The 26,207-nt window shown below is 48.8% G+C and overlaps 8 protein-coding genes across 8 annotated transcripts; 1 reads left to right on the top strand and 7 right to left on the bottom strand.

The window, feature by feature from the left end:
• Nucleotides 1-51: 51 nt before the first annotated feature.
• On the bottom strand, nt 52-1,328 carry EDB82DRAFT_496504 (superoxide dismutase). Its single transcript, XM_065608532.1, has 5 exons — nt 1,237-1,328; nt 689-868; nt 427-578; nt 272-368; nt 52-219 (listed from the first exon to the last, which is right to left on the bottom strand). Exons 1-5 carry the CDS (start codon nt 1,247-1,249, stop codon nt 197-199), a joined length of 465 nt encoding a protein of 154 aa, XP_065464609.1. The 5' UTR covers nt 1,250-1,328; the 3' UTR covers nt 52-196.
• A 1,181-nt stretch (nt 1,329-2,509) lies between these two features.
• On the bottom strand, nt 2,510-6,098 carry EDB82DRAFT_426378 (uncharacterized protein; the record flags this gene model as incomplete). The annotated part of the gene is made up of 5 exons (XM_025733773.2): nt 2,510-2,721; nt 2,817-3,075; nt 3,126-3,700; nt 3,767-5,395; nt 5,447-6,098. The coding sequence occupies 5 exons, from the start codon at nt 6,096-6,098 to the stop codon at nt 2,510-2,512; spliced, it is 3,327 nt and encodes a 1,108-aa protein (XP_025584646.2).
• Nucleotides 6,099-13,626: 7,528 nt separating this feature from the next.
• EDB82DRAFT_145324 (uncharacterized protein) lies at nt 13,627-14,364 on the bottom strand. The gene has a single exon (XM_065607064.1). It carries the CDS (start codon nt 14,173-14,175, stop codon nt 13,729-13,731), a length of 447 nt encoding a protein of 148 aa, XP_065464608.1. The 5' UTR covers nt 14,176-14,364; the 3' UTR covers nt 13,627-13,728.
• On the bottom strand, nt 14,327-15,292 carry EDB82DRAFT_145315 (uncharacterized protein). The gene has a single exon (XM_025733771.2). The coding sequence runs from the start codon at nt 15,190-15,192 to the stop codon at nt 14,554-14,556; it is 639 nt and encodes a 212-aa protein (XP_025584644.1). The 5' UTR covers nt 15,193-15,292; the 3' UTR covers nt 14,327-14,553.
• A 223-nt stretch (nt 15,293-15,515) lies between these two features.
• Nucleotides 15,516-16,544, top strand: EDB82DRAFT_523555 (uncharacterized protein; the record flags this gene model as incomplete). Its single annotated transcript, XM_025733770.1, has 3 exons — nt 15,516-15,883; nt 15,969-16,045; nt 16,177-16,544. 3 exons carry the CDS (start codon nt 15,516-15,518, stop codon nt 16,542-16,544), a joined length of 813 nt encoding a protein of 270 aa, XP_025584643.1.
• A 27-nt stretch (nt 16,545-16,571) lies between these two features.
• EDB82DRAFT_145292 (RNA dependent RNA polymerase-domain-containing protein) lies at nt 16,572-20,756 on the bottom strand. The gene is made up of 2 exons (XM_025733769.2): nt 17,701-20,756; nt 16,572-17,650 (listed from the first exon to the last, which is right to left on the bottom strand). The coding sequence occupies exons 1-2, from the start codon at nt 20,711-20,713 to the stop codon at nt 16,656-16,658; spliced, it is 4,008 nt and encodes a 1,335-aa protein (XP_025584642.1). The 5' UTR covers nt 20,714-20,756; the 3' UTR covers nt 16,572-16,655.
• A 569-nt stretch (nt 20,757-21,325) lies between these two features.
• EDB82DRAFT_145082 (FAD-linked oxidase-like protein) lies at nt 21,326-23,806 on the bottom strand. The gene is made up of 5 exons (XM_025733768.2): nt 23,148-23,806; nt 22,696-23,095; nt 22,420-22,638; nt 21,925-22,323; nt 21,326-21,851 (listed from the first exon to the last, which is right to left on the bottom strand). Exons 1-5 carry the CDS (start codon nt 23,433-23,435, stop codon nt 21,409-21,411), a joined length of 1,749 nt encoding a protein of 582 aa, XP_025584641.1. The 5' UTR covers nt 23,436-23,806; the 3' UTR covers nt 21,326-21,408.
• A 1,338-nt stretch (nt 23,807-25,144) lies between these two features.
• EDB82DRAFT_474251 (40S ribosomal protein eS4) lies at nt 25,145-26,178 on the bottom strand (the record flags this gene model as incomplete). Its single annotated transcript, XM_025733767.1, has 3 exons — nt 25,145-25,493; nt 25,626-26,048; nt 26,165-26,178. The coding sequence occupies 3 exons, from the start codon at nt 26,176-26,178 to the stop codon at nt 25,145-25,147; spliced, it is 786 nt and encodes a 261-aa protein (XP_025584640.1).
• Between the last annotated feature and the right edge of the window lie 29 nt (nt 26,179-26,207).

The raw sequence follows: 26,207 nt of genomic DNA, 5'->3' as shown, positions 1-26,207 counted from the left end.
CTTCAACTTATTCTAGCTGATGAGAGGCGCCAGACAGTCAGTCAATTAAACAGGATCAAAATTATGGAATCACTTGAATTGGATTGATTGTTGCTATCGAATATCATGAGACACATCATTGCTCATGGCTGAAATTTGCTAAACAAAAGCAACTGAGTAATGGCATTTTTCTTCATTCAATTCAGTTCGGCACTGCTTAGTTGGAGATACCAATAACACCTGATAAAAGGATTAGTCACAATCTACCAGAAAACGGGTAATATGCACATACCACAAGCAGGTCGGGGACCAGCGTTACCAGTCTTGAGAGACTCCTCGCTGTCACCCTTGCCAAGGTCGTCAGTACCAGCGTGGACAACAACGGTTCGCTATACTCTTGTTAGTCCGAGCTCTATCAGCCAGAGCATAACTATAAAGTCTACTCACGCCAATGACGCTGTGGGGGCCAATCAGCTTGATAAGAGAGTCAGTGACGGAGCCCTTGGCATTGCCCTGAGCGTCAGTCTCGACGTTTCCGAGATCACCAACATGACGGGTCTCGTCAGAAGGAGCACCGTGGGTCTTGTTGTGAGGGTTGACTATGGTTGAGCTTGTTAGATCATTGAACTAATTCGGAAACCTAGCGGGCGATTATCCGATCTCGATAATCTAATGCAGAAATCGGAGTACCATGCAGGAACAGACTCACAGTGAGGGCCAGCGGAAGTGCAGCCGTTGGTGTTGTCACCGAAGGTGTGGATGTGGAATCCTCGCTTGGCGTTGGGGTCGTTACCGGTGATGTCCCAGGTGATGGTAGTGGGAGCAGACTCAGACTCCTGTTCGAAGACGACGGTACCGGAGACCTTGGAGTCACCGCGGAGAACGCTCACTGTAGGGAAATATGTTAGCTTGGTGTTCAAAGCACAAGACTGTTTGCTAAGCCATGACACTCCAGCCCTCAGGGATCAGGTAGTTCGGAAGCTAGGAGGAAGCTCGACGATGATGGGCGTGACGGTAGCCGTGGATGCGCAAAACCCATCAAGGGACTCAACGCCCACCACGTCCTGTAAGGGCATGTATAAAGCCCATCAAGGTACATTGCGGATAGTAGACGCTGTCTCGTTGGACGAGAGCTGAGAAACTCGCTCAAACCAGCTCGAAACCCCTCTCAGTATGTCGTAGACGTGGCTAATTAGCCTCTATAAAGAGAGCCACCCTCTGTAGAACCAGGAACAAACGTAGGACGTGAGATCTTACCAGCCTTGACCATTTTGACGGTTTTTGGTTTTTATTTCGGGGAATTTAGGTAGAGGAATGAAGCAGTTGAAGATTGAATGATGCAAGTGGAGAGGGGAGGAGAGAGGAGTTTTGAAGAGAAATCGGGGTCCGAAACAGCGCGATACCCGAGCTTCAGACGGGACAAAGAGCTTTCCACCAGCTCCTGGATTACCTACTCTTCCTCGTTGCCAGCGGACCCTTGGCTCTCACTGGACATCAATTGCCTAGGTACTTAACAACCCGCCCACAACCTTTCCACAGTTTCTAGGCTTCCAGCCAATCCTACTGGGCTCTCACAAGCTGTTGGACACTTCAGCGTCTCATGGAGCTTCGCTATCCTGAGGTGGGGTAGTTCTCAGATGCCCCGCTCCGTCAGAACGTCGTCATTCTCAAGACAGTTAGTTCAAAGTGTTGACGAATGATATTACATCATTGCAGTTCTTCCCTTTGCGAATCGGTGCTAGTTCGGACTTGCTTATAAACTGTGTTTGAAGACGTAGTATTGTCGAGTTGACTGTTCAAACGTGGCCGAGTGTAGTGATTTGAAAATAATTCCCCAAAGACTATCCCATGAATAAACATAATTCTCCACTTTGCAAACCTATAACAGCCTGAAGCGGAACCACAGGGCGTTCCGAGGCCCTGCCAGGTAAAACCTCAAAGATCACCAAGTTGCACATTAATAGCACAACGATAGCAAATTTGGGTCAACCACAATAACCGCAAATGCTTCACAGTCCATACAAGTGAATACTGATGTTATGAATTTCATTAATTACTTTGTTCGAAGCAATAATACTTTACTACCGCTTTTGCCATATTACGCATGACCTATCTGGTCGCTCTGTAGGCGAGCCAATGGCTGGCTACTCCTTTCATTTCTTTGGTCATCCCAGATGCCTCCTCTTGATTCAAACTCGTCGACTTTTTGTCGTTCGATAACCTCTTTCTTTTTTTCACCCCTTCCTGGCTTTTTCTCATGAACCCTAAAGCACTAATATTAAGGCACTGCAAAGAATAAGACAGTGACGTGTCTCTCTGCAGACTCGCATTTCAGATACAGACGTTAGCCTCAGTGGTCAATATCAAATCACATACGAGATAGCCATGAATATGCCGGCTCAATTGTGAATTTGTGTTTTAACCAGTCTTGATCCACTAAAAGTGCAATGTAGATCGACGTGAGGTTCACAGGCGGACGGACATTGTTGATGTTACGTGGAAGAGTAGAGACTTTCTAAGAGTGACGTTTTTATAGGGTGACGCCGCTCAGGGGAAGGATTTTCGTCTTATCGCGGAGGAATCTGGCGCGATACTCGATGAGACCTTGGCTGATCTCCTGAAAGTCTTTCACCTTGCGGTTGCGAAAATCTTTAAGTAATTCGCGAAGTCCAGCAACATACTGGTCCTGATGCTCGGTCTCAGGATTGCCGGAGGCCCCAAGTTGAACAAGAATTTGGTCATCTATTGCCGGTCGGCATGTTAGCATCCCCTCCATTGGCATGTGCCTCGGCTCGTATTTGTCTGATGAGTTGATCAAAGATCTTGATGGCACGTACCCGGAAGTTGCATGTCCTCGAAATGCTGGAATTGGCATTCGCTACCCCTAGGACAAACTCCGTGGGCAAGCTGGTCAGGGCATACTTCCCTTGTTACGTCGATGTTATTGCTGTAGGTGAGGGAGCGTAGACCCCCTGCAACAGAATCGCTATACTGAGGATGAAAGCGATATGCTTTGAAGTATTGGAGGGGCGTTTCGTATGGTACCAATGTCGTTCTAGCAGTATTACTAACTTCCGAAGACTTTTGGGTTTCCGCCTGTATAGTAGTCAGCTCCACATCCCGCCTGGAAGGTACAGTGTGTCTACTTCTCGATTAGATTCTGATTCTGTGTCACCAGCACCCGTTGATATGGGCTTAGTGATCGGTGTGACTGTTGCCAAGCCCTGTAAATCAGTATCACTCGTCTCTAATACTGTACTGTCATCCGAGATTCGCTGAGGTGATGGTTGACGCTGAAAAGGTGAGTGAGAGTCTGGCAGACTGACGCCAGCATTAGTCGGCTCATAGTCGTCAGATTCGTCTTCAACCACACTCTCTTCTTCGCTAGAAGTATCAGCCTCGTCCATAGCTACGTCTTCTTCCAGTTCCTCGGTATCAGTTGGGGTTTCGACATGTGCGCCAACCATATCATCTATCAATGGTGATCGTGTTGGTAGTGGCGAGTGTCCTTCAACTATTTCATGATCGATGAGGGGTTCCTCGTGCATTTGCGATTCGTCTTGTTGAGGCGTACTCGATCCATGACTGACAGCTGATTCAATGTAGGGAGATTCATCCATCGGCACATCTCGTTCAACCTCGTCCCCGGGTTCATTCCTTTCGTCGGGTTCTGTAAGGAGCGGCGCATCATGCGTGACTGGTACTTGCGGTGACGGATCAGCTGAAGAAAAATTAGCGTGAACTTACGCGCGAAAGATGGCGTCTCTGAACCATGACGTTTTCATACCTGAAGATCTTTCGTCATGAAGCCCGGGTTCAAGCTCATCCTGCCCCGTTGAAATTGGCGATAGTGTTGGCTCGGTTTGTTTGGCATCTCTCTGAAGTCGCTCCTCTTCAACCAGTTTGTTCTCAATTTCCTTTTTGACTCTAGCAACTTCGGATTGATAATATTCAAGCTGTTCCTGGCACTCCTTTCTTTGTGCCGTTACGATGGGCAGGCGCTCGCTAGCAACACGAGCACGCAGCGAAGGCCTGGCCTGCAGACGCTGCTCTCTGACTTTTGGCGGTTTGATAACGACACCAGGTGAGATACCAGGCTGTGGTGCGATAGATGTTGGGCTGTTCCGGACCACTTCAGCTATAGTTGACGCACCACGCACTGGAGGCGTAGGGGGGGCAGCGACATCTGCACTGCCTTCCTTTGATTGTGTTTCAGATTGAGGCAAAGGCGAGCCGCTACCTGATTGCTTTGCCTTCTTCTTACGAGCCTCGGCCTCGGCAATTTTTCGTTTCATATCCTCAATCTTCCTGTTCATACTTGCTAAGTCGATCATGCTACCAGCACTGCGGGATGAACTGTCGGGCAAGGACATGCCGTCGCGAAATGACAACGCTCTTGAGCCGGGTGTCACAGGCCGCTGCACTGATAAAGGGCGCAGCTCAGGGGAGTCAATTTCCATCTCGGCGTCATCTTCATCATCACTGACATCAATCAAGAATGGGCGAGACTCTCGAGTCTGGCCGAAAGGACGTTTCTGAATGCTGGGGATGGAGTTTTCGTTCAAATCAGCTGCAACAGGTCGTTTGCGTTGATTAGGGACGGGAGAAGTTACGCTGGATGACAAAAACAAACCAGGAATCGGGGGCCCTGAAGACGGGTCCGTTGTCTCTGCGGCAGCGTCGATGTGATCGTTGACGTTCATCAAATCAACAGGCGCCTGGCTGTTCGACCTACTTGTGTCAGGCACAGGTTGGGACACTGAAGATACTGGGGGCGTAGAAGATTGAGGAGTCTTTGCATTTGCTTCCCGCGCTTTGATCAATGCTTCCATCCTTTGTTGTATCAGCTTCGACTTCTCTGATTGAGCCTTCGCTTTGTCGAATTTTGTGGTACTCATGACATTGTTAGAAACTGGTGTCGATGTGCCAGTCTTGTTTGAGACTGCATCTACTACTGTCGCTTTGGAGCCTTTCGCAGCCAGCAGACGTGCAATTCGATCCTTTCGTTCTTCTGCTTTGTCTTTCGCCGAAGGAGTAACTTTTGGCGCTATGGTGACGGCAAGGGGAGTTGTTTGTCCTGAGGAGGGAACTGTGCCGATTAAATCACTCTGTGGCGTGTTTACTTGTGACAACATCGGCAATCTTGACTGTTCTGCGCGTGGAACAGCAGGGTCTAGTTCGAGGCCCAGTTCCGTGAAAAGCTGATCGAGGAGGTCCCGATCGACGCCTTCTTCGATATAATTTTGGTAACGGACGTTGAGTGGCCAGAGACAAAGGATCGCATCTTGCGCATGCTTCTTAGATTCGGAAATGATTGTGGGTCCATCTTTGGTTTCGTTCTGGCTTGGGGGTTCATTGCCGTTGCTGTTCATAACCATACTCTTGTTGTGATCGTAAAAGCCGCTCTGTGGGGTATCTAGCGATAGTTAACATCTGTGCCAGAGTTTGTATGAAAAGCATCACATACGGGCATTGGATGCGCCATTCTCAAGGCCGCTCGATTGTATCTCACGAGGTGAAAGATAAGGCGAGTAAGAACCGGAACGCTCCCGCCCAGATTGTTTCGAGTTCCATGTTCGGTCATGGTCAGCTTCCAAATTCTCCATAGGTAGTTGTGACCTGTCGCTCTGGTCGATCGAACCCGGCGGTTGAACACCAGGCTGGTCAGATCTGTTTGCTTCCGTTTCGGTGGGTTCGTATATGTCTTCAAGTTCGCCTTCGCTTAGCTCACCTTCTTCCATCGTCTTATTGTCCCCTGCCGAGTTGGGCCGCTGACTGGCTGATGTAGAACTCCCCGGTCTAGCGTTCCCGTCGATTTGACTGGTTTGCCAATGCACAACTGAAGCACTTGGATCGGCGTGGGTTCCAGGCAAGCTCTGGGCGGCTGCGTGCTGCCAAGTTGCGGCGCTATGAGTAAAGCCCATGCCTAAGCCAGGTATAGTCGTCTGATTGTATCCATATGCCTCAGTAGTTCCCTGGCTGTAAATAGACTGGTTTTCTACAACCCCATTCGGATGGAACGGCGGTTGACCATATGGTTGATCTGACGAGTAAAGGTGTGGTTGTGAAGTTTGATAACCAGTGTGGGGAGCCCCATGACCATAAGCATATTGGCTCATATCGACTTCACAGCATGTGTTGATCGAGTATGGCAAGAAGCAACAGAGGCGTTGACCGTTCTTGGCAATTGTTAGGGCACGTGGTAATCTGGTGATGCGAGAGGGAAAGCAAGTGCTCGATTGCTCTGTCGCAAAGTGTAAAGCCTTGGCCCTGAAAGTCGCCGGACGAGTAAAAAGGCCGCGAATTGTCTGAGTCGTGCAAAATCTATTTCTTTACGTGCTGGTTGATGGCCTGTGTCAATGAAATCCAATTTGATGCTCGAAACGCGACTGGCACTAGGTATTTTGAAGGATCAAAGATTAATTCAATCTTTCTTGAAAGGAAATCGCGTCTAATCGTATAAGGCTTAGCGTCGAAATGACGACGATATCACGTGCAAACGTCTTGTTTATGCTTACCGCAGTTCCCCAGCAACGACCCGGCCTGATCCCTGATGTTGATGTCAGTCCGGAACCGGCACTATATCTCAAGACCTGCATTGCATTGCTCCATGACACTGTTCGTGAAAGGGTGAATCCCGATATATCGCATTTTTCCGTTGCAGTTGCAACATATACATGGTAGAAGATTGAAGGTTCTTCTTCTATATTCTGTTTGTCTTATCCTGATTTGTTTACTTACGCGAGCGTACTACGTGGATTTGAGTGAACCATCTACGAGGTTTGAAACCACGAATTGTTCATGCAGGTCATTCGCGATGTCTTTCAACGCCAATGGCACAGCGCAACGGCGCAGTAATCCTTTCGCCAGAACTGCCTCTGCCTCTCCGGGCACAAGCACCAATCCCCGACCCAAGTCCGCCATTTTTACTTCCCCATCATCAACTCCCGGCATTGTTTCATCATTTGTACACAACCGAACACAATCAAATGGTTCGGTCTCGGCCATAAGTCGAGAGTTCTCGGGTGCACAAACGAGGCTGCGTAGCGACTCGAAGAGTGGTACGCCAACATCGACGACATTTGCTCCGTCCTTCATCAAGGAAGAGGAGATGATACGAAGCCAGGACGAAGTCAATGGCATCGAGGGCGAAAATGACTTCTCTGGAAAGCGCTATGTTTGGCTTAAGGACCCCCAGACGGCCTTCGTTCGCGGATGGATCGTTGAAGAGATGGATGGAAACCGGTTACTTGTTCAATGCGATGATGGCACAGTGAGTATGGCCCGGAAACCGGCATACCTTTCAAGTCTAATCATGATTTAGCAACGAGAAGTCGACGCCGAGAGTGTCGATAAAGTAAACCCAGCCAAGTTTGACAAGGCAAACGATATGGCCGAGTTGACGCACTTGAACGAGGCATCTGTCGTCCACAACCTTCATATGCGATACCAAACCGACCTAATATACACATACTCAGGACTTTTCCTCGTCACTGTCAACCCATATGCGACAATCCCCATTTACAACAATGACTACATCAATATGTATCGAGGACGCAGCAGAGAAGATACAAAACCTCACATCTTTGCCATGGCCGACGAAGCTTTCCGGAACCTGGTTGAGGAAGGAAAGAATCAGAGCATCCTGGTTACCGGAGAATCCGGTGCAGGAAAAACTGAGAATACGAAAAAGGTCATTCAATACCTTGCAGCTGTAGCTCAAGCAGATTCGACAATAAAGAACAAGGCTCAGCATTCTAGTCTTTCTGAACAAATTCTACGAGCGAATCCGATTTTGGAAGCCTTCGGAAATGCTCAGACCGTTCGCAATAATAATTCCTCTCGATTCGGCAAATTCATCCGCATCGAATTCACTCGAAACGGAGCCATTTGCGGTGCTTACATTGATTGGTACCTACTCGAGAAATCCAGAGTTGTGCACATCAACCAACACGAACGAAACTACCACATCTTCTATCAGCTTCTGACCGGAGCCAGCTCTTCTTTGAAGAGGGAGTTCTTGCTCAATGATCTTACTGTTAAAGATTTTGTTTACACCCGGGATGGACACGACAGCATCGTGGGCGTATCGGACCCTAAAGAATGGACATCCCTGATGGAAGCATTCAATGTGATGGGCTTCTCTGACGACGAGCAAAAATCGATTCTGCGAACAGTGGCTGCCGTGTTACATCTAGGAAACATTGATGTTGTGAAGGAGAGTCGAACTGCTGATCAGGCACGACTGGCTCCAGATGCGAAAGCACAGGCAGCCAAAGTATGCAAACTTCTTGGCGTGCCTTTAGAGCCGTTTATGAGAGGTCTGCTCCATCCCAAGGTTAAAGCAGGCCGTGAATGGGTTGAAAAGGTTCAAACACCAGAACAGGTTCGTCTTAGCTTAGATGCTCTCTCAAAGGGTATATATGAACGTGGGTTTGGTGATCTTGTCACCCGCATCAACAAACAGCTTGATCGCACAGGAATGGGCCTGGACGATTCGCACTTTATCGGAGTACTCGATATCGCTGGTTTCGAGATTTTCGAACAAAACAGCTTCGAGCAGCTATGCATCAATTATACCAACGAAAAGCTCCAACAGTTTTTCAACCACCACATGTTCGTTCTTGAACAGGAAGAGTATGCCCGCGAGCAAATCGAATGGAAGTTTATAGATTTTGGACGCGACCTACAGCCCACAATCGACTTGATTGAGTTATCGAATCCTATCGGTGTTTTTTCCTGTCTGGATGAGGACTGTGTTATGCCCAAGGCTACAGATAAATCATTCACAGAGAAGCTCAACTCCTTGTGGGACAAGAAGTCAACAAAATATCGGCCCTCGCGTCTTGGACAGGGTTTCATTCTTACCCACTACGCTGCCGAAGTCGAGTATTCCACGGAAGGATGGCTGGAGAAAAACAAGGACCCCCTCAACGATAATATCACACGCCTCCTCGCCGCTTCTACGAACGAACACGTTGCTTCCCTCTTCTCTGATTGTGCTGAATCCGAAGAGGACCGCGCCACTGGAAGAAGCAGAGTCAAGAGAGGCCTATTCCGGACAGTCGCTCAAAAACACAAGGAGCATCTTCACAGTCTCATGTCACAACTCCACTTGACACACCCTCACTTCGTTCGATGTATTCTCCCTAATCACAAGAAGAAGCCAAAGGAATTCAACAATCTTCTTGTCCTCGATCAGTTACGGTGTAACGGTGTTTTGGAGGGCATCAGAATTGCTCGGACAGGCTTCCCCAACAGACTTCTTTTTGCAGAATTTAGACAGCGATATGAGGTCCTTTGCCAGAATATGCCTAAGGGTTATCTTGAAGGTCAAGCGGCGGCTAGTCTCATGCTCGAAAAGCTTGGACTTGATCGCTCTTTGTACCGTGTCGGTTTGACCAAGGTCTTCTTCCGAGCTGGAGTTCTCGCTGAGCTTGAGGAGCAACGTGATGCCCTTATTACTCAGATCATGTCCAGATTCCAGTCAGTGGCTCGAGGATTTGTTCAAAGACGAGCGGCCTACAAGAGACTATTCCGCACAGAGGCCACACGAATCATTCAGAGGAACTTCAATGTTTATTTGGACTTGGCTGAAAACCCTTGGTGGCAACTGATTGTTAAAATGAAGCCTCTCCTTGGCACAACTCGTACAGCTACAGAAGTCAAACGAAGAGACGCGATGATCAAAGAACTCAACGACAAGATGCAAGTCGAATCCGAGAACCGTCTAAAATTGGAGGAGGAGCGACGAAACTGCCATGCGGAAATGGTTCGAATTCAGCAGACGTTGGAGAGCGAGCGCGCCCTCGCTTTAGACAAGGAAGAAATCTTTAAGCGGCTTCAGCTTCGAGAAGCAGAGCTTGAGGAGAAGCTTGCAGGCGCAATTGAAGACCAAGAGAGGTTAGAAGACGAGTTGGACGATCTGCTGAATGCCAAGAACCGCGCCGAGCGAGACGTCGAAACATTCCGATCTCAACTTGAACAAGCTGCTACCCTGATTGCCAAGCTTGAGGAGGAGAAGAACGGTCTGAGCACTAAGATCACCGAGCTTGAGAAGTCAATCACCGAAATGACGCAGAAGCAAGCAGAGCGCAGTGAGCAAGAAATTGTGCTCCAAGATGAGATAAAGATGCTCCAGAGCCAATTAGCTGTAAAGGAAAGAAAGGCTCAAGACCTAGAAACCAAACTCCTTAAGCTTGACCAGGACCTGGAATTGAAGCTCCACACCGCCCAGAGAGATCTTCAAGCAATGAAACTTCGTGAGACCCAGCTGTCTCAAGAAAACAATGACATCCAGCAACAGCTTCACGAACTCTCGAAGACCGCTACTGAATATGAGGATCTTGTGCGTCAAAAAGAGAGTGAACTCTCCCTTCTGCGAACGGATAATAAAAACTTCGAGAGCGAACGTCAGTCTCTGGAGGATCAAAGGAAATCATTGACCGCCGAGAAAGAGAAGAATGCCGAGAAATACCATGAAGCGCAAGCGGAGTTGGTGGCAATGAAGTCGCGACAGGCCCAACTCGAACGTGAGGCTGAGGATGCCAAAAACCTCCTGGAAGCACGTCTATCAGAGGATGCTCAAGCTGACCAGAACCGTCAAGTTCTTGAATCACAAACTAAAGATCTGAAAGACGAGCTTTACAAAACTCAGATGGAGTTGAGCCGTGAGCGCCAGTCTCGAGATGATGTGCAACTACTTGGCGAGCATCGTTATCAAGAGTTGAAAGATGAGTTTGACCGCGTCAATGAATCCAAGATTATCATCGAGAAAGAGATGTACGCTCAGCAAGATACTTTGCGAAGAACATTGGAGGCTCGGACAACGGCAGAAAAGGAACGGGATGAAGCAAGACAAGAAATCCGGCGCCTTCGGGTAGCCAAAACCCAGGCTGAGGAAGCGAGAATGGAAGCGGAAGTTGCTGGCGAACGACAAGCTTCCAAAGCAGCTCAAGACCGCGAGAATAGCCTTCGCAAGGACCTTGATGCAGCCCAAGAACGACTTCATTGGTTCGAAGGGGAGTGTGCTAAGCTCAACCACCAGGTTGAGGACCTCAACAAGTTGATTCTCGAATCAGGCGAGTTTGGGTTGAAGAACGACCAGGCCAAAGAACGACTCGAGCGAGAATTGACGACTGTCAAGAGCCGTCTAACAGCATCGGAAAATGACAACCGAGCTCTGTTAAACAAGTTGCAGCAGAAAGGCTTAGAAATCGCACGCTCTAGTTCTCGTGCAAGCGAGGCCTCTCGAGGTCAGATCCAGTCCCTCCAGCGCGAAAAAGCACGGCTTGAAGAGCAAAACACGAAGTTGAACAAACAGCTAGGTGATTCTCAGCTTGCCATTGCGTCACTGGAGAAGAGGGCCGAGAAACTCCAGCTCAACCTGGAAGATCTAAGCCATGAGGTTGCCCGGGAAGTCAAATCAAGCAGAAATGCCGAAAAGGCAACGTCTACCTTCACTGCACAGCTGGCCGAAGCCAATCGAACCATCGAGTCAGAGCGACAACTCCGAACTCAAGCCCAGACTACAGTTCGTACCCTTCAGTCGTCCGTTGATTCACGGGACAAGGAGATCAACGAGCTTCGCGCTCAGATGCTTGAAGTCCTAAAGACTGTTGACCCAGAGGTCCACATCCCTCCTCAGTCTGATGGAACTGATGAGAAAGTGCTTATTCAGAACTTTGATCTCGTTAGAAAGGTCGAAGAACTTCAGCAGAACCTTCGTGTGCAAACAGCAGCTCGAACAAACGCCGAGAACCAACTTACTGAGATGAGGGCTTCTCGCAACGAATCTCCGACCAGGCCTAAGCTCGAGGAGATCCAACTCAATGAGGCACCCTTCCAAGGATCACCAACTCAAAGAAGGACAACCAAGCTTCACGCTCGCAACCACTCCAACACTTCGACCCCCACACGTCGCTTCCAGGAACTCGACCATCTTCAAGACTCGACACGTTCTGATCGGACCATTGACACTCTCAACTTCAACAATCGCATGGATCTGAAGGCGGAGGTTGAGGAACTTCAGAACCAACTTCAACTTAAGGAAATGCAAAACCGTCATCTCCAGAATCAAATTGACCGTGATACACCTGTGCCGGAGAGTCACGATGAAAGTCCCTCTTTGCGCCGCATTCAAAAGCTTGAGATGGTCAACACCCGTCTTCACGAGATGCTCGATGACTCCAACAAAAAGGTATCTGCTCTGGAGCGCACAATTCGATCCGGTCAGTTGTCGTTGCGGGATGTCCAAACTCGGACTCATGAAGAGATCTTGGAAGTGCTCAACAGCCAAGAGGATTCTCGACGAGCATTGGTTCATAGTCATAAGGATGCGGTGGCGGAGTTGACAGATATCAAGGGACATTTCGAGAGACTGCGACATGATCGTGCTAAGGCAGAAGTCGAGCTCCGTGATGTCAAGTCTGACTTGGAAGAGATGACTCTGGCGAGAGAACAAGAGGCGCAGAGCCGGAACCAGCTTCTTCAGGAATTCGCAGACCTTCAGATTCGACTCGACGCGGAAACGTCCAAGTTTGCTGACGTTGCGTCCAGTTTGGAAATGTACAGGAGCCGAGCAGACGAGTATTTCAGCAAACTTGAACAGGCAGAGATCGCCGTTCTCAAAGCTAGTCGCGCCGAACAGTTTGCCAGGTCTCAAGCAAGGGAGGCTGAGGACACATATGTGGAAATCATGGCCGAGCGCGAGAAGATGGATACCACTATCGAGGACCTCCAGCGTCAAAACCAGCACCTTGAAGAGAAGGTGGAAGATATATCAACTGACTTGGCTGCTGCCACTCAAGCTAAGAAACGACTTCAGCACGAGCTTGAGGACTACCGAAACCAACGGGCCATAGATATTGAGGACAAGGAATCAAGCATGGAGCAGACTCGTAAGAAGTACCAGGCCGAGTTCGCCACTCTAACCAACGAGCTAGATCTCGCTCGTGAGGAGAAACTCTTCAAGCAAGCCGAGATTGCCCGACTTCGGGAGGAGCTTGACGAGCTCAGGTCTAAGTGGGATGATGAAGTTCTCAATAGTTCAACTTGGTCCAAGGAGAAGGCTCGTTTAGAGTCAACCTTGGCAGATGTTGCTTCCTCTCGAGACGAGGCGGTGAATGCACACAACGAAGCCCAGGGCAAGGTTGTGACTCTGTTGTCGCAAGTTCGCAGTCTTCGCTCTTCAGTTGACGAGATCACCGCAGAACGTGACCACCTTATCCGAGAGAAGCGCAATGTTGAGGCACGTCTCGAGGAGGCCAAATCTGGTCTGGAGGATCTTGTCAAGGGAGAGAGCCCATCTTTGCGCAACGCCGCCAACATGGACAAGGAGATTCTAGATCTTAAGTCAAACCTCGCTCAGCAAGAAGACATTGCGGCAGCGGCTGTGGAGAAGATGCGTCGCGCAGAATCTCTTGTGGCTGAGGTTCAAAAGGACGTCATGATTGAACGTGAAAACAGCATCAAATTGCAGCAACAGAAGGCATCGCTCGAGAAGGTTCTCAATGAAGCCCAGCTCAAGCTTGTTGATCTTGAGACAAAGGGGTACTCAAGTGCCAGCCAAGATGTCAAGTTCTTGCACAAGCGTATCCAAGAGGTGAGTCACCAGTTCGCAACCATTATCACATGCATCAAGGCTAACATTAGACAGCTCGAATCCCAACTCGAAGACCAGGAGACTGAGCGTAGTAAGTCACAGCGTTCTGTTCGGAATGTGGATCGAATCGTGAAGGATATGCAAGGTCAGATTGATCGCAAAGACAAACAAAACATGCAGCTCTCGGATGATGTCTCAAGGATGCGCGACAAGGTCGAAAAGCTTCTGAAGACAATCGAGGAGCTACAGTCATCCGAATCCAACAACCAGCTATCGGCTCGACGCGCTGAGCGTGAGTTAAGGGAGGAGAAGGAGAGGGCTATCCGGTTGGAACGTGAAGTGGCAGGCCTAAAGAACCTCCGCGCCGACAAGGGGTCGGGCAGCGTTATGGGTAGTGTCCGTGGTCGCATGGGCCCCTGGCGGGTCAGCGAGGGCGACGATGCGTCCATGATCGACGTCCCTGGAAGGAAGAGCAGCCTTAGCAGGGTTCCCAGTTTTACAAAGGGATTTCTATAAGGAACGCGATGTGTATGAGAAGTTTTAAGGATTAGGATACACGGGATGAAGTGCATGGCGATGAGGCGTTGGAGCATTGTTGTCGGTTATGGACATAGTAATGGGTTGCAAGGGACGATAGGTATAAAGGTGGACGGTATGGTATTATGGATGTTTTCGCCAGCGCATTATGACATATTCACTTGACGTAGGGCTGATAATGAGATTTCGCTATCAAAGGCATGTTTGCAAAGAAGGGCAGATTTTGACCTATTGACAGCTTCCACTGAACAAATACATAATGCAGGAATGCACTCAGTTGACATGACTTTTGGTAACCAGTCAGATGGCGAATAGAATTCGCTTCGCAGATGAAGCTGTTCCCTCTTTCTCAATATTGTTACAGTGTATCTTACATCTCGAAGCCTCGGGGTACCAGTGCAGACGCCCTTGTTCGAATAGACGGCGTAGGAGCCTTACTTCTCGTTTTCCTCTGGAGTATCTGAAGGTTTCTGGGGGTTTTCCATCCCGAGCTTACCCATTAGGTCCTCCATAAGTTCCTCCATCGCCTTCTCATCCTCGGGATTCACTGATCCAGGCCTGCGGACAGCCGCCTGAGTCCGCTCCCTTAGTTCCTCGACAGACGCGAGATCAAAAGACCAGGAAATTCCTCCGACCAGCATGACACCAAAGCTCATGACATTTAGCGTGGCAAGTCCAAGAGCCTGGGCGGCTAGAAAAGATCGCTCCCCCATGTCGACCGTGACGGGATTCCGGTTGGAATAGTAGAATTTGGGGAATGAGTCCTTACGCATCCGTAACACTGAGCGTCGTGATACGGCTACGGATGCAGCAAGAAACCCTGCTCCAGTCAGTAATAAGCCCATTTGTCTAAATGAGCGCTCCCATGTTGACTGCGGGTGTGCGGATATTGTCGATGATGGCGGTGCTCTTGCTGTCTGTGGAGTTGGTGTTTCAGGGATGATAGAGCCAGTTTTTGGTGAGGTCTGGCGAGATAGTGTTGTTGCTTCTTGGGTCTGCTGAGGCGTGGTTTTGTTATCAGAAGCCACCGGTACGCCAAGCCATGAGCTCACTAATGAAGCGAGGATAGGCATTTCTGTTGTGATTATTTCCGTATTATTATTATCTTGGCTTCAGCAATCAAGATGGCCGGTTGTGTGTAGTGGTGATCTCAGTTTTCAATACTGAGTAGGGTAGGAGTAGTGAGGACAATATCTGCTTACCTAGGTTAGTAGTTTCTGCAAATCAGACCCCGCTCAATGCATAGTATTTTCATAAACGCATACCATCTCACATCACACTGTCCACTGCTTTATGCTTGTTCTACTTGGTACATCAGATTACCCAGCTTGAAGAACAAAATTGCTTCTAATTATTGGACAAATATTCACAAACGGTATCCAACTCTCATATCATCATGCCAAAGCCAAAGAATAAGGCTTCCAAGCCTGGCAAAGTGGAAGCCTCAGCATCGCCACCACAGGCTCCTCCATCATGGCCAGCTTTCAAGCCTCCTCTGCCTGTAATCGACCTTGCACCTGAGCCCCATCCTTTGACATCAAAGGTGGTTCTTATACCCTCTTTCTTCCCACGATCTCTTTGTCGCGACTACGTTGCTTTCCTCAAGACCCTGCCTCTTCAAACAACACCTGGCCGGCCCAAGCGGGGCGAGGCAGTAAGGGTTAACGATCGTTTCCAGGTTGATAGTCAAGACTTTGCTACCCGATTATGGGAGCAAACTGGACTGAAAGAGGCCTTGTTACAGGGAGATGTCGAAGAAAAGTGGTACGTTTTCATTCCAATAGATTGACCTTCTGATCTGTTTGGGCTACGACTTACCAAGTAACTTCATATTAATGACTTTTCGTAGGGGTGGTGAGCCAGTCGGGTTATCCCCTAATATTCGTATATATCGCTATTCCAAAGGGCAATTCTTTGACTGTCATTGTATGTTCATAATCTCTCAAGATCTCCGATTGCCCAGTAGACCTTTGAACCTCCCCCCGTTCGTACTAAAAAAACACATTGATCCATTGACTTATATAACGATCATGGTAGTTAACAACTGATTTTGCCAGATGACGACTCCAATAATCTTACTCTGCCACTAGATCCCCCAATGCCAGTGAAAACCACATGGACCCTTCTACTCTACCTTACATCTACTGCCGAGGGGTGTATTGGGGGTGAGACAGTGTTCTACCCAAGGGATCGCAGGTCGCAACGAGAAGAGATCGCAGTCCCTCTTGACACCGGCATGCTCCTTCTACATAAGCATGGCGATGACTGTCTTCTTGTAATATCTCTCCTGCCGCTTTCTCTCCCCCACACAGGACACGGCTCTCAAAACTTTGATCATCAGCTAACCATCACATTCTCATTTAGCATGAAGGGCGAGAAGTCACTGCAGGCGAGAAATGGGTCATCAGGACTGATCTTTGTATAAAGCGATGAATGTAATTGCTGGACTTTGCGACCTCGGAAACCTTTTTGGCTCTCTAATCTACACCCTGACTAGGTATCTCATCAAGATGCCTCCAGTTTCATCCCAATTAGCCTACCCATCAATCAAGTCGTTCAAGCGATCGATGGCATCGTCTTCTTCCAATTCCTCATCCTGCTGCGAGTCGATCGAATCTGAGGCTCCGTCACTCACGTCCTCCTCAAGAACGCGGTCACTTCCCGACGGTTCTTTTTCTCCATCAGTTGTGTCCTTCCCCCCTTTCGCGGGAGCGACCTCCTCTGAGACCGATCCGACATCAATTGATTGGGCCTTACCCGCCGCCGGGCTGATGTTCCCAGGTACCATGTTATCGCGAGTGAAGGACTGTTGAGTCGCTTTGTGTGTGCCTAAGTTGGTCCTGGGATCGACAACGCCATCAGTTGCAATGCGACACATCACCCCATGGAAAATCCAGGGAAAGCTAATAAGCGGCATGGACTTTGGCTCGAGCTTCCGAGGCTGCATAATGGTTCCTGCATCGTTGATTGGTCCTCGGTCATGTTCAAATAGTGCAGTTTTGATTTGCTCCTCAGTGATGGTGTACATGGCTGCGACAAATGGCTCAAGATTCTCGGTATCTTTTCCACCCGCGGCCTCAACACACATGTCTTGGTAATGTTCTCTAAGGCTGCGAAACTCGCAGCTGAGATCCTCTGCAAACTTGAAGTCCGAACCAACCGGAGGCTTGGTCAAGGGAAAGCTAGTAAAGAGCTCGAACTCGGTCTTTAGAGCATTCTGGCTTAAAATCCGGCGCACAGCTACATCGTACTCGGTCTTGATCTTCCTTGCTGCTTTGAGAGTCTCGTTGTCAAGTTCAAACCTTTTGGTGATTCGCTTGTCGAACGGGCTGTCCCAAACAGGGTTGAAATCGACTGTCTTGTGAACAACCTTGTCGTAAATAACCCCGAGGGCTTTCCTGGAGCGATATGAACTATTCTTCCCCATAAAATGAGGCCATGTGCGAGGATCTTGATCGCGTCGTAAAGTCGCCGGCTCGCCAGTTTTAGGGTAGTCCACTGCCTTGGAGTGCAACTCCGCAAGCTCGAGACCTGTTTGCGATGTTAGCGGAACACTCTGGCAGGTCTCTGAAATGACTTACACTCTGGTGATTTTGGGCCTAGTTTATCTGCAAATGCTCGATGGGATATTGCAATGAGTGGGAGTTTGTCGTTCTTTAGGTATTTGACAAAGAAGTTTCTGAGATCGTCGACATTGACATCACGTTCTAGCTCCGTGGGTTTGGGGGAAGAGTAGTTCATCGGTGGGTAATTCCACTCACGGGGTATCAAGCTTTTCTCCCATATAACAAAAAAGTCGTCTCCATCAAGATCACCACCAGACAGCATGTTCGGCACAGGTCGATCCCCGGTCGACGGGAACACAACGACATCCTTGAGGTGATGTAGTGCCTTGCAATCTACTGCTTCGACAACGCGAATGTCTCCCGGATGGAGTGATGGATTGCGTCCCACGATACATACTCCTTGAATGATGTAAGTTGTGTTGTATTTCTTTGGGTCGCTGATCTGGAGGAAGATTTGCGGTAGCCGACCGACGTCTTTTTCTTTGGATCCCTCTGTATCAAGAGAATGTCCTCGAAGGGTGCCTGTCTCATCAACGCAGCCGAGTACAAAGGCGCTGTTCTGCATATGGATGCGGGCTTTATCTTTCAAGGCCTTGATGGACCATGACCGCCAAAGGTTGACGACATTGACGACAAATGGCTCTTGGAGGGTTTCAGTCTTGAAGTCCGCCCTAAGAAGGTCGGCAAGGCAGGAGTGACTCTGCTGATCATCACGAAATCTCTCCAACATCTCAATTGCGACATCATTATCCTTCATGGCCAATTCATACTGTCTTAGCTGCTGATCAAGCAAAGTTGTAAATGACTCAATAGGCACGCCAAGGCATTCCAGAATCGGGATAGTTTGTTGATTCAATGTCGCTGTCGAATACCTAGCCCAGCGGATAATCTCGAGACCCTTAGAGTTGGACTCAAACTTCTTCTGTGACTCACGGATATGTACCTCCGTGCCTTTGGCGTCTTCGGGCCAAATAGCAAGTACGCCCTTGCAACCGCCCATGCGAAATTGAAAGGCGGAAGGGTCGGCACAAACATCTAAAGCCATATCCTCGCCCACCAGTTTGGCAAGAAACATGGATATCTTACCAACACCATCAGTGAAGCAGTAGCCATTTTTGTCGATGTCGGGTATCTGAAGAGTATTTGGAGAGGAAATGCCACGAACATCGCGAGTAGTGGAAAAACACTGTCCAAGTCGGGCAGCATATTTTGCCACGACCTTTATGTGACTGAACTGGCCCATCCACTGGCGTATATCGTCACAGGATACGTATTCTGTACGGCAGAAGAAGTATGCACCGTTCGCTCTGAGCTGTGAATTACCGAATGCAAGGAATTCATACAAGCGGTCGCCGATACGAATGCCCTTATACATTGTACGTAGAGCCTTCTTGTAAATCTCGTCGTTTTGATCCTTGTTCACTGCGATCCCCTTCTTCTCCATCTCTTCGGTGAACTGTATCCTGAGAAAACGATCCTGGATGTTTCTGTATCGACGCATAACTCGGTTCGACACCTCAACATTGGGAGTAGAGTACCGGACCGTAGTTGGGGTGATGATAGCCCTCCGGACAAGACCACAGTACTGAGGAATTCGCGAAATTGATTTGTAGTTATCTCCGCTGTCGCGCTGGGAATCAAAGATAGACATAGGGTCCGTCGTCATTGGGTGGCCGTCCTTCAGTACTCGCGCGGCTGCAAACTCGAGGTACTCTTTGGCTATATGCGATGGCATACTAGCCAGCTTGTCGAGAAACTCCTTTGTAATCTTGTGTTCATTAAGCTGTCTCTGAGAGATGCAAACTTCAAGTTGATACCGGACTTCGAAAGGGAGGTAGACAAATGAATCCTCGTAAAACAGGCTCAGCGCGCGACTCGCGTTATGGTCCTTGACAGATGCATCATGATCCAAGTACTTCCATATTTCTGCATTTGTTCCATGAGTGGCTTGAAAGTCGTTCCGAACTATTGTGGTAATGTTGAAATCGTGTAACGCGTTGACAAGTTGGCGATTGAGGTTATTGGCCTCTTCGGTTTTTCCATCAAGTACAAGTCTAAGAGTGGTCCAGCGACCAATGTCGATAAAATCAGAACCATCGAAGTCGTTATTCAAAGCGATAGGGTATCGCATAGGTAGGCTAGTCCATTCAACGACGTCTGTGGCTCGATTCCAGCTGTCCCCAGCGTACCAAGTCTTGACCTCGTCGGACAAAAGAGAGCGTATGTTGGGTGTCCTCCAATAGTATCGAGGAGGCATCTCCAGGGGAAGTACGATGGCACAGTTTTCACCTTCGGTTGTCGCTTGGTAGATATTCTTCATGGCAGAAAAGTCAATGACAACTTTGTGTTGCCTAACAACTCGTCCGCCCCGGGTCATGATCTCCATGGGAAAGAACACCGTCATTTCGCGGCGGTTTAAATTGATCGTGAGCTTTAATTTTCCTTCGCCGACTGGACCGCTCATCGATTTCAAGATCTTCATCGAGTTTTCTTCCAACATGGTCCCAAACTCAAGGGCCATTGGATACAACGTTGTCACAGTGGGATGGCGGCGATCTTTACATACCGGGCTCCTGGTGAAGCCTTCTGGCGCACGTTTGTCTAGGCGAACAGAAATCTCGACAAGCTCCGACTTTCGTCTCGGGTCGGAGTGGGGTACGAGATAAACAGCAGCTTCCCAGAAGCCTTTGTTTGGAGGTGGCGCGAACCTGATTCTGCCGCTTGTGTGATCAGAGTTCTTTGGCGGGTCGTTGATATCCATGTATACGATTTCCCCTTGACCATTAAACCAATCCCAGAGATTTGAGGTCGTAGTTGATGAGGGTAATCTCTCAAGATAAACGGTCAGTTCAGGCCATGAAAGCCAGGAAGGACGAAGCTGAGAAGCTATCTCATTTGACTTATTGGAAATTGCAATGCTTGTGTTGTTTTTCGGGTTCTCTTGATTTCCATTCGTCAGGTCGGTCTTTCGTTTCGGATTACCTCGAGACCCTTTTGGGGACTCGGATGGGGGGTGCTTCGTATTCATTTCCAGCTTCGATGAGTGTGTGCATTCAGAAGATGAATAAAAGGTTAAGAGTGATGGAGGTGAAAGGTTGAGGTTGAGTAGGTGAAAAGTATTTAATCTACAGTGGCAGTGATTCACGAAAGGGCGGGTGCTGGACTTGTGCAGGATATACAGCAAGTGGCAGCGCACTGCTCTTCGGCTGCTTGCCTAGGAGGTACCTACCTAGCGACCTACGGTAGGTAGAGGTAGGTATCCGTACATGCCTCAAGAGATAAACATGTTGGTCACTTCATGCCATATTGATCCTGCTCTTGAGCTGTTTGCTTTTTGTGTCTTGAGCTCTGGTCTCGTACTTTGCCTGACAACCTGGAGGTACATATTTACGTCTGGACTGATATGTAATACCATCTGGACAGGGTGATAGAAGAGCAAACAACCACCGGCTGCAGCTTCCCGACCATGTTTGTTGTTTGACTAGAGTAGTTACCTAAGAGTGCATGCGCAACAATCACAAAGTTTTGACGAAAAACAACTTGTACGTGGGGAAGCATGTGATCGAGTAGTTGCTAGTTTGAAATATCGCAAAACGTATCTAGTAGCCCAGACTTTCAAATGCCACCGAGATAGCTGTGTGTGCTATTTTGCTGCGTTACGTTCAACCAAAAATATCAACATCAGCAAAGTCTCCACTAAGAAAGCTGGTTGGAGCAGATTCCCTACAACAAATCTTTCACGACACGGTTTGGTGTCACGGCCGTGTTTGCCCCAGGATAAACATTGTTCTCCCAAGGCACATCGACGATTTTCCCGGGGTTCAAAATCCACTTGGGATCGAATGCTTTCTTCACCGATGACATGACAGCCAGGGTCTCTGGTCCAACCTCCCAAAGCAGACTCTCCTTTTTACCCCATCCGATGGCATGCTCTCCAGTGCAGGTGCCATCCATATCGAGCGCGCGCTTCACCATGTTTTTGACACAGGCCTCAACCTTTTGGCGCTCGCCAGGTACGTTCTTGTTGTACATGATGCTCTCATGAAAGTTCCCATCGCCAACGTGACCGAGAATGCTAGCGAAGAGGCCAAGCTCGTCCATCTCTTTCTTGCTGACCTCTATAATATCAGCCAGTCGGCTAAATGGGACAGCTACATCGGTACTCCCTAAAACATTCGTTGATTAGCGGTGATCACGAAATGGCCAGTCTTTGCTGGCACGCGATAACAACAAACTCACAAACATCGTCACCATCTTTGCGTAGAGAAAGCATAGACCAGAGTGATTCTTTTCTGGCAGACCAGAGCAGCTGTTGCTCAGCAGTGTCCCGAGCAAACTCGAAATTGCCGCCCTTGTTAGCCGCAGCAATCTTCTTTACTCGGCTAATGTTATCTTCCACTCCCTCTTTGGTTCCAGAGAATTTGAAGAAAAGGGTAGGCGATTCTTTCCACACTCGGGGCTTGGTAGCACCACCAAGGTTAATGACTTTCATCTGAACTTCGTCCATGATTTCCATGGCTGCTACAGGAACTGAGGCCTGCATAACACCGGCTGCAGCACTAGCAGCATCCCTAATGGTCGGAAATGTGACAACAGCAACCGAATACTGCTCCGGGATGGCTGCTAGCTTCAGCGTGGCTATGATTGTTAGTTATGTCCAAACTTCGTTCTTATGTGTGAGTTTTTTTTTTTTTTTTTTTTTTTTTTTTTTTTTTTTTTTTTTTTGGATCATACCTTCTGTAACGATTCCGAGGGTGCCTTCGGAGCCAACAAATAGACCATTCAGGTTGTAGCCAGCAGACGACTTGCGAGGTCTTCTCCTTGTCTTGATAATACGCCCATCGGAGAGGACAACGGTCAAGTTAATGACCCAATCCTTCATCGTGCCATATCTAACAGCGTTGGTGCCAGAGCAGTTCGTTCCGATCATGCCTCCTATCCTCGCCGACGGACCTTGGCTCCTTTGTCAGTTATCAAATACTCTGAGATTTCGAAAAACTAGCAACATACCAGGGTCCACTGGAAAGAATAGACCACTATCCATCTGCAAGAGTTTGGCATTAAGGTCCTGCCAGCCAATACTGGGCTGCACGACAACATCCATGTCATCCTTGTTGAACTGGATGATCTTATCCATGTATGCAAAATCCACGCTGACTCCTCCATAGGGCGCAGAGAAGTTTCCTTCCAAGCTTGAGCCTCCAGAGTAAGGAATAATGGGAACGCGATGTTCGTGGCAAATCCGGGCTATTACAGACACTTGTTCCGTTGTCCTAGGGTATGCCACAGCTACAGGCAAGGTGTCAGGGTTGACTGTAGACCACTCAGAGTATCCATGAGCATGCAAATCCTCTGGGTCTGTCGAGATAAGTCCTTCTACTCCGATTTCTTCCTCGATTCGTCGAATAGCCTGCTCTCATAGTCAGTCAGTGGCCATAATGATGTTTCTAAGGGCAATTTACCTTCTCCATCTCAGATACGCTGGCGTAATGGGTTGCAGATGACCGGTTCCAGATAGAGTCACCATCGCTGTTCAAGTTGGCAAGCCCCCATCCAAGAGCTCCTGCTCCAAGTGCAACTGCAATGACCTTTGGTTGGGACCATCCCGACTCTTTACTGTATCCACTCTGAGCAACCTTATTTATCTCCGGGGCATGAACATGAGAAGAGACTCTGAAACCTCGTCGCACATCTAATCTCTGAGTTCGACGGCTCAAAAGAGCTCTAGTAGTAGTTCTGCTGACGAACATTGAACAATGATCAAATAGCAGATAGTCTCGTGTGTTGTAAACGGTCCAGGCCCGCAATTGAAGGTAGGTAGTTATGTGGAACCAGTATTGATCCAGTACCCAACCCTACGCTTTTGTCTCAATGAGCTCTAGTTTATGTATGTACCATCGACTCTTGCGAGCAGTCTTTGGCATGAGAGTAATATCTGCCGTATCTAAGCGGATCTGAACCGAAATGCCGAAAGGGAGAGGGGAAACGTGAGATGGATCGAAAAAAGAATGACCAGAATCTTTCGTCCAAAACAACGAGATGGAAGAAAGCCACTCTAAAAGAAATCCGGAACCGGAGAAGACCTCGATGGGTCCGCCTTCCATTTATAAGCTCCCGAGCCAGTCTCAGTCAACATCGTGGGGCAACGGGTAAGTGAACGTTAGCTCAAAGGGTCCTCTTCTGCTACGTGGTAATCGTTAGCTTCGCTGATGCAATCCCGATGGCCGCGATGCTGTACCAGCGAAGCAAAGAGATGACTCTCCATAGCTGATGAACCTGGCTAGTTTGGTCAGGCAGCGGGTCAAGTGCTACAAAAGGCGACTGTGCACACGATTGATCATTGTTCGTGAATGTTGTGTGCGTGTGGTCTTGTCGTCGTACTCCAAGAACATTGGATCACTGAGCCTCATTCGATAGCTTGGTTGGCATATACTATGCAGTACTCCCCACGCATTAGACTATGCTCAGGTGCACATCACAGGAATAGCGCGCATGAGACTTGCATTGTCGAATCGTAGCTCCCAGAGACGCGGCCATCAGCATGGCATAGCCGATGAGGATCTGACAGGCGTTGTGGCGGGTGTAGTTCTCATTAGTCATGCATTTCCAACCCCGTACATAATTCCGACTCGGTGCTGGACAACATGGCATTCCCCCGCTCTCCAGAATACTCGGCTTGCTGGCCGGACTAGGATTCTCTCTACTCAGAGTGGGAGGGTGTGGAGAGAAACACAGAAGGGAGAAGAACAGGAGTCCACTTGATCATTTATGCATTGGGAGTTCAGAGTCAATGGATCAATTGGGGAATCACTGCTTTTCAAGATGAATGAACGTTCATGGGTGGTTCTTTCATTTCTCAGTGTAATAATCACCCAGCTTCCTACTAGACATGGAGTAAGAAAAAGAAATAAATAGGAATTCGCCTACGCCCTTTTTTTTTTTTTTTTTTTTTTTACAAGACTACACCTCGGCCAGCTACGTGTGTTCGACCTTGCACATCATAAGGTCAACTGACCACCCCTGCATAGCTACCTATGGTAAGTACTACACCGTCTCTGTCGTCTCGGGTTGAACTGTATGCAATAGTTGGCAGTACTCGGCCAAAGTGATATCTTTGTTCGGTTTGAACTCCTTTAATGAATTGACGATAGCATTGTGCCAGGCCACTCTCAGCCGACAACTACCCTGTACCAAGAATAGAGAAGGAATTTCTACAGCTGATTACAAGGTTGAACCACAAGACCCCAAAAATAATGGACGCATCGACATTCGCGTTCGTCACAGAACAAGAGCGGCATCTATACGGAATCGACACTTCGTGTTGGGCTTAAATTTATCTTTTATCATAGCCTCATTGGGGCTGGCTATCTCCAGGGTAGTTAAAGCCGCAAAGCAAACGTCAAATCCGAGACTCCAGACCACATGCCATTTTTTATCATTCCTATCGCAAATTCACAATTTAGTGAGAGATGGCGTAAGCGCGTCGGCGGTCACGCTCCTCGGCGATGGTGAGCTTGACACCCTTGCCCTTGGGCAGAGAGATCCAGGGCTTGTCCTGGCCAATGACGAAAACGTTGCTCTCACGGGTGGCGAAGCTGTTGTCAATGGCATCCTTGACGTGGACGATGTTGAAACCACCATCGTGACGCTCACGGTGGGTGATGACACCAACACGACCCATGTTACGACCACCAGTGACCATGACAACGGCGCCGGTGTCGAACTTGATGAAGTCGGTGATCTTGCCAGTGGCAAGGTCAATCTTGACAGTGTCGTTGACCTTGATCAGAGGGTCGGGGTATCGGATGCTAAAGATTCTTCGTTAGCAACGGGGTTTGGGGAGGGTACATACAACCGTTAAATAAAGCTCCTGTCTTGTCGGGTGACTTGAATCGACCAAAGCTTGATCCAACGGCTGAATGATGTCTGACAGAACTCACGTTCGTGCATCGTGCGTGACCAAGAATGGGATTCCACCGCGACCAAGCTGGACACGCTTGACCTTGCCCAGCTTGTACTCGGCCTCCTCGTTCTGGATTCGGTGGACGGTGAATCGACCCTTGGTGTCGTAGACAAGACGGAAGTTCTCGCCAGTCTTCTCGATGGTGATGACGTCCATGAAGCCGGAGGGGTAGGTGGAATCGGTGCGGACCTTGCCGTCGACCTTGACCAGTCGCTGCATCAGGATGGCCTTGGTCTCACGGTAGTTGAGAGCATACTTGAGTCGGTTACGGATGAACACGATCAGGGGCATGCAGTCGCGGAGCTTGTGAGGACCGGCAGAAGGCTTAGGAGCGTAGGTGCCGGACAGCTTGTCAAGCAGCCAGTGCGAGGGGGCGCTGAGGCGCTTCTGGTGCTTCTTGCTATCGATATTGTCAGATGCCGGGTTTCCAACAGCGGGACGGCAGGAGAGAAGCCCAAATCATTTTTCGATTTTGCAATCGCTGCAATGACCGTTCTTCCTATATTTTCTACTCACATTCCGCGGGCCATTGTGTCGGTTGGCTGGTTTGTCGGCGGTG

The sequence above is a fragment of the Fusarium venenatum genome (genome assembly GCF_020744135.1).
Source record: "Fusarium venenatum strain MPI-CAGE-CH-0201 chromosome Unknown EDB82scaffold_2, whole genome shotgun sequence".
NCBI lineage: Eukaryota > Fungi > Ascomycota > Sordariomycetes > Hypocreales > Nectriaceae > Fusarium > Fusarium venenatum.
The sequence above is the reverse complement of the archived record's forward strand: the minus strand, read 5'-3'. Positions and strand labels throughout refer to the sequence as shown.